General features: G+C 38.1%; 1 protein-coding gene across 1 annotated transcript in view; it reads right to left on the bottom strand.

Annotated features, from left to right (window-relative positions):
* Positions 1-10,215: 10,215 nt before the first annotated feature.
* Positions 10,216-12,573, bottom strand: part of LOC131217663 (single myb histone 4) — a 60,323-nt gene continuing 57,965 nt past the window's right edge. Inside the window, exons 5-6 of the mRNA XM_058212640.1 lie at positions 10,570-10,852; positions 10,216-10,489 (exon numbers count right to left, since the gene is read on the bottom strand). Of these exons, the coding sequence (XP_058068623.1) occupies positions 10,458-10,489; positions 10,570-10,852 (315 nt within the window). The 3' untranslated portion in view covers positions 10,216-10,457. The remainder of the gene's footprint in view (positions 10,490-10,569; positions 10,853-12,573) is intronic.

The raw sequence follows: 12,573 nt of genomic DNA, 5'->3' as shown, positions 1-12,573 counted from the left end.
ACCCCCCACTTGTAAATAATTGTCTCGCTATGGTCCAACTCAATTCACACGTCATGACTAATAAAGCATTAATCATCTAGGCAACTATCGACACATCCGATGATCTATCTCTATTACTATAATATATAAAACACGGTTTGATTGGGTAAGAGGCCCCTGTGTTAAGGTTGTGAGATCCCATCTTCATTCCTTCATAAATCAAGGTAAAAATACATTTCATGTACACATGCATTCCAATATGCTTCACTTCTATTGTACATTGAGTGTACAAAACCTTTTAAATAATGAATGGTAGACACATATTTTTGTAGGCAATTCAAATATTTATTTGTATGTGTTATCCCAAACAATCACATCCACACATAAACACAATACATACAATCCTAACAAAATTCAATAAATAAATGTATGCACTTGTTATTATGGATCTGATAGCCCATACATTGGGAAAATTTTGGAAATAGCAAACAGCAGTTGCTTTATGTGCACTGCAATTTGAGGGTTTCTCAAAGATCAGACATATCGATCAGATATCAAGATCATGTATACTGGGGGCCATGATTCAGTAATTTCTGACCATCGGTGCAATGCCCCATGTCCATGGAGCTTGTTCAGAAATTCTCATTGATAGAAGGACCCAAACGTTGGCTTAAAAATGGACGGTTAACAAGCAAAAGTACATCAACAGGCTCTATCCAACTGCGAAAAGGGCCAAAGAGTCTGGTTCAGATCTTGAAATCTGTTAGATTTTTGGGTCATGGCTCACCGTGGTGGATCACAACAGATTAGTGGTTGGATTACCGATCTTGAAATCTGTTAGGGCGTGTTCGGCCCGGCGGATTGGAAGGGATTGAATGGTATTGGGGTGGATTGCATCACTTTCAAGGTAATGATGACTGCCTCGGTGAATTGCTGCACGATTCATGGGCTTGCTATATCCCGGGATTAGATCACCGAGTCTGTTTGGCCCGCCCATCCAATCCTGGGATTACACATTTCAATCCCTTCCAATCCATCGGACTAAATATGTCCAAGGCAAAAGTGAATGGGATTAAGGTGGATTGTATGGATTTTAAGGTAATGATGGTGATGTCAATGGATTGCAGGGATGGGATTGCTAGATCCCATAATCAGAATCCCATGTCTGTTTGGCATGCCCGGCCAATCCAAGGATTTACCGTCCAATCCCTTCCAATCGGCCGGCCAAACAGGCCCTTACATTTATGGCATGATGCATGGTTCATCTCACCGTGCAACTGAGTGAACTCTCATTGATCCGGACACAATATCATTTGTTCTCCTTTTCCCCACCTTGAATTGGAGTGGTACAGAAAAATGCTTTCATTAGATGATGGTAACCATCTAATCGAATAACCCATAGATGGACGGTATGAGTAGTGCAATCCAGGGTCCATATGCAACAGCGAAATATCCATAAGTAAGATGGTTACAATGATCCAATAAGAGCAATATTTGAACTTTGAGTGATCCAAGATGGGGCCAACCAGATGCATGGTTCAGATCTGTGATCAGACAGTCCATAAACTCATGGGCATTTCATGATCTTACGATGGACGCATAGATTGGACAACGGACAGAAAAGATTTAAGTAGCTTTGCACGGGCTGCACAGCTAGCGTGCCTCGCACCAAGCAGACAACCTCTTTAGTACAACCTGATGGATGGATGGAAAATGTAAACAAGCTACGGTACCGGCCATTCTCTTCACGAGAAATTTCTCGATGCTCTGCCGAGGGGTGATACTTCATACGCGTGCACTCAAAATAGTGCTCCTCACACAGTTTTAATTCAAATAAAACCGTCCAAATTGGGGGATCCTACATTATAAATACTGATGTCCCAACTCCCTGATGGGTGGATATCCAACGGTCGAAACTAAACAAGCAAAAGTTCCTTAATCAGAGCGTAGTATCTATCAATCAATCTGATTTTGGGCAGATGACCTATCTACAGTGGGTCTCAAGATTTGAACGGCTTATCTGGGATTACCATTATGCCATGGGTATAATTTCTGTAAGCATGAAACATCAGACAATGCCATAGTATCTTATACCGTACTGATGCGTTGTAAGCATGTTTGTGGATCGAAATGTACGGTTGGGAGGCTGGGTCAGTGGGTCAGAACTGGGCCATGATTTTTCAACCACAAACTTGGGACAACGATACGTGAATGGATGAAAAGGGCCACACTTTCTTTATTCCGAAGCACTCCCAGTCCTAGTTCTCAGGAATTTATACCTGGGAGATGTTCAACATTCGAGGCTTTTCTCCTTATATAATCTGAAAAAATCTCCCAGAAATTAAAATTATTTTAAATTAGAAATAAATTTAAAATTTGAATATATTTATATAACAAATTCTTCAAGGTTTTATTATTTATTGTAATAATATTGTAATAAAATGTGATATTTTAAAATCTACTGCTATTTTTACTGCAGTAATATCAGTGTATTTTTAACAATATTATGACGATTTTTTGGCTCTCCTTCGTTAAATTGTGAATTGAGTACTAACTTAGTTGATCATGGGGTTGGATGTAAATTGCTGATAATCAAGCCTTGTAATCCCTGATATGGTCTAATGAAAATGTTGTTTATGCTGGTTAGACCTGGTCATAGCAATAAGGGCAACACCACCATCATTTAATGCATGGAAAATCTTTGCTTTCATTATAGGCTACTTTTCTCATGTACACGACACTTTTTCATTGGTCAATCAGGTTATATAAGGGTCCTATAATAAGTAATTAGTATGTGGCAGGGCATTATAATGAGTAATTGATATGTAACACTTTTTTATTGAGCTTTATAAAGGCCCGTGACGGGCAATCAACACCCGAGAGTTGTTAGATCTGAGTTAGTTAGGAAAACTTTAATACTCTAATGAAGTGTAACGATGGGTGATACACCAGCATTTTGAAGTTGCTTTCATATCATATGATTAATTCAAAGTATATGACAGATGTCACATGTGTGGATGAGACGTGCTGCAAGAGAGACGAAGAGTCAAAGGAGTAAATTAACTTCATCTTCGTTATGATGCTGCATGTGTCCCATTCACACATGTGGGGGCTTAATGGCATTCCTTTTTATGTAGGATATTTTGTTGTTTTTTATTTCTGACAATTATAAGAAAACTAATAAAGGATTGACACGTGACATTATAGGAGGGATATGAAGTGGATAAAAAAAGATCTTTAAATGTACTTTTTAGGATATTACAATCGGTTGTTAATTTACTTTTACATGTTACAGGATGGTTGATAGGATGTTATAGTCGATGTACAAGAGACGCATCCAAGTTATTTAAAAATATAAAAGGAGTTGAAAACAATCAAAACAAAACATTAGCCAACAAAAAGTGTTTAGAAGATAAAATATTGCAAAAGATAAATATAACAAGAGAATGATATAAAAAGAGGTTTTTTAACTACTATAACCGTTACAATAATGAAAGAATGATCTAAAGGAATAAGATATAACAAAACTCTATAAATAGTAGATAAATATAACGGAAGAAAAATGCATTAAATTTCAAAACTAACAAATTAACAATCAAATTTATTTATCAATTTTTTCTATCTCAACTTATTCTAAGAATATTTATATTCCTTTAGTGATAATTTTTAATTATACTCTTTAAATGTAATTTAAGTTTATGTTCATATGCTAGATTTATCCTTTATTTAATATTAAGTAGTTCTTGTATTCTTACGGTTGTTCCTAATGACCAAGTGTGAATTTTTCCTTTTATTTGATTTGCACTTGTATTTTGAAAGCTAGCACAAAGTGATCCATCTTTGGAGTAAGAATTTCATCTTCCAATTATTGTCTAATCATTATAAGCTTATACAAGTAACCGAGTAAGTGACCAATCTTTTTAGATTCCAATCATACGTGTTCATATTTGATACATCTACTTATTTCAATGCCTGAAGTCAAAGTTAATTGGTTTGGATCGAGACGTTATATCGATTCTTCCACGCCCACGTAATTGAAAGCAAACTGAACAGCCTAACACATTCATTGGATGATGGTGAAAAATACAAAATATATAGTCATATTTCAATAAGTGTCCTCTTGAATCGAATCTGGTTTTGGAAAGTGACCGTTAGACTTTCTATTTTTAATGCAAATATGCATTGATAGTGAAAATATGCTTGACATTTTAGCGATCAAATAACATAGAAATATCAATGTATATTTTCACTATCAATGTATATTTTCCTCGGGCCCTTAGTTCCTACAAGTGGAGCCTATGGTTTAGGGATCCAAACGGTTGATCTGATGTCCACAACCTTGGATGGACTGTGGCCCAAAAATCTTCCGAAATCGGAAGACCAATCCATCCAGTCCTTTCTTCATTCAAATGTGGATTGACGCTGCAAATTTTCAAACATGGTATCTTTGAAGCTTAGACATTCCCATCCATCGTGGTATCCACCAGATCAGCATTCTGGATAACAAATTGTGGGCCCCACTTGCAGGAACTCAGGACCCAAGGGAATCATACATATCCTTGGCCAAGGATCACGTAGTTCCTAGAGAAAAGTTGTACGTAATCCAACGGCTGTAATTGGATACGTAATCCTATGCCGTTGAATAAGGGAGGTATTAACGCAAAAATTCTAAAACTTCGATTATCCACAATTGTGGCCTTTGGATTTGCGACCTGGAAATAAAGAGCTAAAAAGAGAGACACATCAACCGCCAGCATTCAACTGAAATAAGTACAAAGATGAGGGTCTAGGATATTCGGAATCTCGGAGATTTTAACGACCATGGTCCATCCTCTATGGGACCCACCAACCCAACGGTCTGGATTACGAAAATATAGTTCCAATTGACAGAAATGGAAAACCGCGTACACAGTGCAAAGCCTCGGGTGGCTTATACTGTAGCCCTCCAAATTCATCCATCCACGTGAGTTTCCATGCTTTCTAAATTTTCTGGCGCCCACCGTTATGTTATGAGGAATTCAAACCGTACATCAGGTGTGACGCCTCATTCCACCGTTAAAACCAAAAAATCAAACCTAACCAAAAGCTATTTGGACCATACTACATGGAAAAGTGTAAAAAAACGTGTAAACCACTAAAGTCAGGTTGTGTGGCCTATATGAGTTACTAAATATAATAATTTTTGTTTTTCCATTTATCTTTGTGGGTCAGATACGATGAATGGATTGGATTTCATATATACGACAATTCGTATACCACACACAATCTTAAAGTTTCTACAATGGCCGTCCACTGCTACCTTGTACCCAGTTTTTCACTGTGTTCCTGCCTGACCATTAGGCTTATATTTCGTATCTGCGATTAACATTGGAGGGAGGAACGGATGGACGGTTTGGATAGCTCATGAACAGCACAGTGGGCCCCACAAAACTCGAAAGCATAGGGATTTATATCCGTCCGAACGTGTGCAATGGATTCAAACGAGGCTAATTGGTTTGGTAAGAAGGCCTGGAGCTCCGCGATTAACGGATGCAAATCACGTTTAGTTGTTTTGTTGTGACGTTTTCCACATGTAGGGATTGAGTTCGGGTGATCTGTATGGTTCATCCGGTGGACCCCACCTATGGACGTGGCTGGGACCAATGATCTCGCTAACATGCGAATGGAGGGCTGGAAAGTAACATGGCCGACAGTTAATATCCACGTGGAAAATGCCCATTGACCCGATGACCAGACGATTTGGGAGGACGCGGTTTCGGTGGATACGTGGATCCCTGTCTGTGGGCCACACTTTGATATATGTGCCTTGCATCCACACGGTGCATCCGTTTTAAAAGCTCATTTCAGCGCATGATTCCAATAATTAAGAAGATCTAAATCTCAGGTGAACCACACCACAGGAAACAGTGGTAATTGAATATCCACCGTTATTCTTGGGGCCACCAGAATGTTTATTTGCCGTCCAAGATGTTTATACGGTCACAAAGAATGGATGGAATGACCACACAAATATAAGCTTCATCCAAAACTTTATGGCCCAGAAGACATTTTTAATGATCAATGACTAATGTTTCTTGTGTTGTGGTCCAAATGAGATTTGGATCTGCTTAATATTCTTTATTATGCTCTAAAATGAGCTTTAAAAACAGATGGACGGCGTGGATGTAAGTCACATACATCACCGTGGGCCCCACTGTCAGGGATCCACCGACGCCGCACCCTAATTGGGATTTTTTTCCTGTGGTCCCTACACATTGTGGCCCATCTATATGAAGCAGTACCTATCCATGGAGAGTTTCAGTTTATACAATTGGGGCCCTGGTTTAAGTGATCCAAGGCATTGATATTATGGGCCCCACCATGGTTGTGTCATGCAGCTAAAATCTCCCAGATTGAAAGATCCAAGCCATCAAATATTTATACATTTTTTGCTTGAATGTCTGATCATTACTGTATGTTCTTTGTTAAACCATGTATTCTCAGCCACTTTTCTGATTCATGGGACATACGCAGTGGGGCCCACAGCATCAACTGTTTGGATTACTGAATCTGAGATATGGACTCCACGTATACAAACTGAAGCCTGAGAGATGTTCAGTTCCCAGGGATACAGGTGGTGCTGGGGTCATCACCTAATCCGCCCCGAAATCGGTGCTGGTGCATTTTCTAATTCTAATACAATTTTCTGTACTCTCACACACCCACAATTCCCGCTCAATAATGTGGGTTGTTATTTGATACTCTCAAAGACTGCGACGCTTGATACACATGCACTTTAACATTGTACATGTCATGTAATTAACTCAAAATTTTGGAAGTCATTGTTGATAAGCTAAAGTCCAAAAAATTAGATTGTTGAAGAATCCTCACCTTTGATTCGAGGACACTTTTTTTAATGTTTTCAATTTTCGATCGTCTAATAAATGCCCATCAAATCCAATGGTTAGATAACCAAATAAGTATAATTTTTTGTCTGAATACATCTAAACTCAGTAATGTGGACAGTTTAGTTTGAATTACTTGTACAACACGTGTGCAACTTCTTTTTAAGAGCCTGTGTATCATCCATCCCTCTGTGCTAGAGCATGAAGTTTTTCTTTATAATGCAAGAGAAAAGACAAAAAAAGGCAGGCAGGCGGCATGTGGGCTTAAAAATTAAAGGGGAGGAGAGAAACGGTAGATGATTACTTATTGCATATTGCTAATTGGAGTTATTTGTTACTCGGGTGCGTCATGGTTGATATACATGCACTCTTAAATGTATTAATTCAGGTCAAAATCGTGATAAGATTGGTTGAATAATTCCATGGTTGATGGCCATGTAATTTTCCCTTTGAATTTTGACCACTTGGTGCTTTACTTCTAACCATTCATTTGATAGCCATTAAATGAATGGTTAAGACTTAAAGATTGCTTGATCGGCATGGTTTAGATATTTCTCATCCACAATGGGATTCGCAATTTGTATGGTCTGGATAGCTGGCAGTACATCAGTGCCACATTTCACGGTTCAGCTGGCCTAGCAACCAATCAAATAAAATGGCCAAAAAATAAAATTTCAAACGTGGCCCACTTGAGTGAAATGGCCTGTTATTATTTTTAACAAAAATGTAAATTAATTATTTCAAACCTGATGGAAGGCTCAAATCGGTCACACATGTCCCATATTGGAATGTGTGTCAGTATGTGATGGGAAAGGCCTAACATGCGTACGAAATTTAGACAATAGTAGAGTGTATTGTAATTGGGTAGCCAAACTATACATTTTGTCATTAACGGCTTGAATTTATAAATGGGGAGTTATTTGATACTCTAGCTGCATAGGACACTTGATACGCAGGCACTTTGAAATGATATACTGGAAACATATTAACTCAAATTAAATGTACTAAATTGTTGAACAGCCTGTTTCTATGTTACACTCTAAAAAGTTCAACTGTGGAACAATCCTAGCCTCTGATTTGTAGATTTTTTATTTTTTAAAAAGATTATTCTACTGGGCCATCTTTGATGGTAACATACTGTCAAATCAAAGCACACGTGCTGTTAGTACAGGCAGAGGCAGTACTCAATCAACTTCAAGAACATTGAATATTTTTCATTTTAACTGTCCAATAAATTTACAGAAATCTGATAGTCAGGTAGCCCAATAAAAGTAATTTAATCAAAATGGTATGTGTAATTTAGATAGTTTAGATTGAATTGATTGAGCGCCACGTATGCTGTTTCTCAGTAATTTCTCCGTACCTGTGTATTATCCATCACACTCTAGCAGAGTATCAAATATTTATCTTTATAATTAGCAATAGGGTGAATGGGTTCTGGGGTTTTTGAACCATGATTTGAGGGGATTGGCAATTAAAGGCTGCCCCACATGATGTTTGCCCTAAGTCGATGATCTTTTTTTAGTATAATCAATGTAGACCATCCATTTTAAGGTCACTAATAAGGTGGGCCCTCCATTACAGATGATTATAGGACGTTTCTAGCATTAAAAATAAAAATAAAAATAAAAATAAATTTAGGGTCTTGGCATTCCTAGTCACCGGGTCAAATTGTTACGATCATCCAACCAACGTGATTCTTGAGAGGGATGGGACAATCAAAGGTATTACCCACATGATGGATGCTCCGTATCATTTATCAGCCCTTTCCTAGTATGATCAATACACTCCGTCCATTTTCCTAGCCATCAATCCTGTGGATAGGATTATCCTATCAAAGAAAATTATGAGATGGATGGAAATCAAAGTGGAATCCACATGATGGATGGTCCAGATCACTGATCAGACCTTTCCTAGATTAATCAATTTGAAGTATACATTTTCACACCATCGATGATTAAGATCATCTATCAAATTTAATGTTTGATAGGTATCCGCAAGCCCCACATTAGGCACACTAATAGGAAATTTCCTAATATAATCAATTAGAGGTGTTCATTTTCCCGAAAACCGATCTAATGTTTATGATCATACGACCAACATGATTTTTGAGAGGGATAGGTGCCTGAGGTGGTCCCACATGATCGGCAGTCCAGATCACTGATTGGGCCATTTTGATTATAATCGATATGGATTCATTTTCATAGCCATTAACTGGATGGTTAGGATCATCTGATGGACTGTTAAAGCGATTCTTGAGAGGGATATGCATTCAAAAGTTGTTCCCACTTGATGTACGGTCCAACTAATGGAACTGTTCCTTTCTAATTAATTAATAAGCTCCATCCTATTTTTGACCATCAATCACGTGGTTAGGACGCTGTAAAAGTGGCTTTGGAGAGATGACAGCAAAGGTGGGCTCCACGTGACGGACACGTTACGTCGCTCATCAAATCTTTTCTGGTATGATACATTTGAATAGCTCATTATCATAGCCATTGGTTGAGCGACTAGTATAGCCAATTCAAGCGATTTTTGAGAGAGATATTGACCCCGCGTGATAGACGGTCCAAAATTGTCCAAATCAATGAATGTGCCTGACATAATCAAATATTAATTGTTCCCTTTCCTAGCCATTGATTGGACAAATAGGATCATCTTATCACCATGATTCATGAGAGGGATGGGCTATCACAGGTGAGACACGTGATGGACAAACAGTACTTAATAGTCAGATAGACCATCCATTTTCCTGGCAATTGATCATATAGATCACCCAATCAAAGTAAAAATAAATAAAAAATAAAATAAAATTCAGAGGAATGGACAATTAAAAATGGATCTATAAGATAGATGGTCCAAATTAATCACACACGTTTTTAATATGATTAGCTAGAACCGTTGGATTTTTATTTTTTTAAAAAGTCTAATGGTTCAATATGAGCTTCTACCATTGTAAAACTTTAGCTGTTCTATCATTTAAAAGCGACCCAATTCAAGAGAAGGGCAATGATTTCAATGTCAATGATCTGGCTGGTCAGAGTTTATTGAAAATCATAGGCAACTAAAGGTGGGACCCACATGCTGGGCAGGCAGCATAACTAACTGCCAAACTGATAAGAGATTTTGCCCAGAAATATAATGTGAACCAATTATAGAAACTTTTCCAAGGAAGAGACGATGTGAACCAAACGAATTTTAATTGTATACAGGAAACATGCAGGCAAGAACATCTTTCCCCACAGGAAGGGGAAAGATTAAAAACCAGGAGATGCCATTGCACCAGAACTGAATTCCCTCGAGGCCTAGAGCACAAACCTAATTACAATATTTTCCTAGTTTAAAAAAAAGAAAAAGAAGGTTATTTCTTCGTATTACTACAATTGCTTTTGTTACAAGTCCGACTTAAAAATGAACAAAACTCCTGAATCATCCTGACTGATGTGGGAATGACCCCACTTTGGACATTTCCTGAGACTAAATCCTCAAAATCCAAGTTTTACATCCAAACAAAGATCTTCATATACAAAATGCAAACAATTTTTACAAGACCCATTCCCGAAAAATCTTCCAGTCGCAGCCCAAATGTAGGATTTAAGCCATGATCGCAATTTCGCCTCTGGAACCTGCGACAGAGAAGAAAATGCCTGAATATCCAATTAAAAATGGAAATTAAGACAACGTATGCAAGAGAGCAAGAACTAACATTGTTCAGATATCTCTTTCGCTAGCTGTAGCAGTGAATCTGTTTCTTCTGCCATCCTCGCTACTCTCTCCGCCTCCTTAACTGCTTCACATGCTAAAAATGACTTGGCCTCTGCATCTGCGATTTTGTAGGCTGCAGCCATTGCTGCTTCCTCTAACGTTTCACCATAGTTAACCAGCCCAGAGTTTTGAGCAGCCCTTGAGCGGTGGACTGGATCCTTTTGTTTTGGAGTAGGAGTTTTTGTTGCGAATGAGGATTCTTTCAACTTGTAGCCATTTTGGAACTACACGTGATAAATTTGCAGATGTGAATACAATAAAATGGGCAGGAATGGGACAATGAGAGCAACTTCTGCACTCTAGTCTGATCAACTGCAAATATCTATTTGTGGAAACCGTAACAACAAGACAAATATCTTCATTAATGCTAAGATCATACACTAATTTTGGAATGGTTGGGGAAGTTCAAATTATGCACACTTTTCCTACAAATTGTTTTGATTTATGCCCATTTGATAAGATTTAGCAAATTTAGAAGGAGAGCAATAGTACGATCTTCCACAAGGAGCAGCTTGACACTTTGCCAAAAGGGTTCGTGTCTGGCAAGGTTCAAAATATCTGAATGCATCACATTGTATTGGGAAATTATCACAATAGATTCATCCATCAGATGCAATATAAATGTGTGTATCTTGATGATTGATAAGTGTGAATTGTATCATTCTATGGCATCAATACATTTCAATACGAATGCACAGCATCAGAATAGAACATTGATACATGCCTTCCTAGATTATTTTTGTGGAATCTGGTAACCTATCAAGCCCAGTAATATCAGAAGGTATTGTATCATATCAGCGATGTACAGCAAGAGATTCATACCACGATATGAGACAGTCAGATGATATTTTCTGCCTTGGCCTTGAGCATGCTTCAATGGCACTAGCTTTGTCAGCCAGACCTTCAGTTAGGTTTTTATGTACTAGATAGATGGGCCTAGCTTTTATTTGGTGTCAATCTGACCTTTCACTAACGGCAAGAGAACCCAGATCAGCCCAGCTTGAGAATCGAACTGCGTTGCTATTCAAAACTGTAGTCTGCTGAAGCATCCTTTGTGACCTAGGAGCCTCTGCAATGTTTGGCTCCAAGATCCTGGGTAAAACAGGAAGGATGAAGTCCAGTCGGCAGCTAATCGTAAAACTCCTGCAAATGTACCATGTAAAGACAAACCCTAATTTGTTGCGAAAAAAATCTAAGATGAGATTGGTGGTGGTGGTGGTGATAGATGTGACGACTTATGATGTGTCAAGGCTGAGGATGGGGGAGTTTTAGAGGAATAAGGCGAGATTAGGAAAAATGGAGAACTTTTTGAGGTCGACGAATGAAGGTCTGCACATAGAGATAACTAAGGGGTTGGGAGGGGCACGTGTATTATCGTAGAATTTGGGCAAGTGGAAGTACCCTTAGCAGTGATGAAGGAAGAAAAGTTGTGGGGACAAATTATATAACTCAGAAGTGTTTAAGACACTGGATCAGATTATTATGGTCAACATTTTTCAACAAATTTTTTACACAAAATGCCTAATGGAGGAGAAGCACCATGCTACTTATTTACAAGAACAAAGGAGATGCACCGACCAATGTTTTATGTATTGGCGTGGCACCTTGGGTTATGGAAACATCAGAAAATATCGTATGTATCACGTACCATATCAGAGTCTAAAACAAAAATTGGGGAAACTTAGGAAAATGATCGAATTTTTCAATGAAACATCAGGAGATGTTAAACGACACATGATTACACACAACTCAAAGCATAACAAAATAATAATAATAATTGTTGTTGTTGTTGTCATGTATAATAGTTTTCCATTGTTAGGGGAGAAAACTGGGTCAGCCATAAGTGATGCAAATATATCCAAGATGAGTTCATACAGTTCAAATCCCATACAATACAAGAAATTAAATACACAATAAAAAAGAAAAAATACACCTTAGACCCTAA

Source organism: Magnolia sinica, chromosome 1 (assembly GCF_029962835.1).
Source record: "Magnolia sinica isolate HGM2019 chromosome 1, MsV1, whole genome shotgun sequence".
Taxonomy (NCBI): domain Eukaryota; kingdom Viridiplantae; phylum Streptophyta; class Magnoliopsida; order Magnoliales; family Magnoliaceae; genus Magnolia; species Magnolia sinica.
This window is presented reverse-complemented; position numbering and strand designations above follow the sequence as displayed.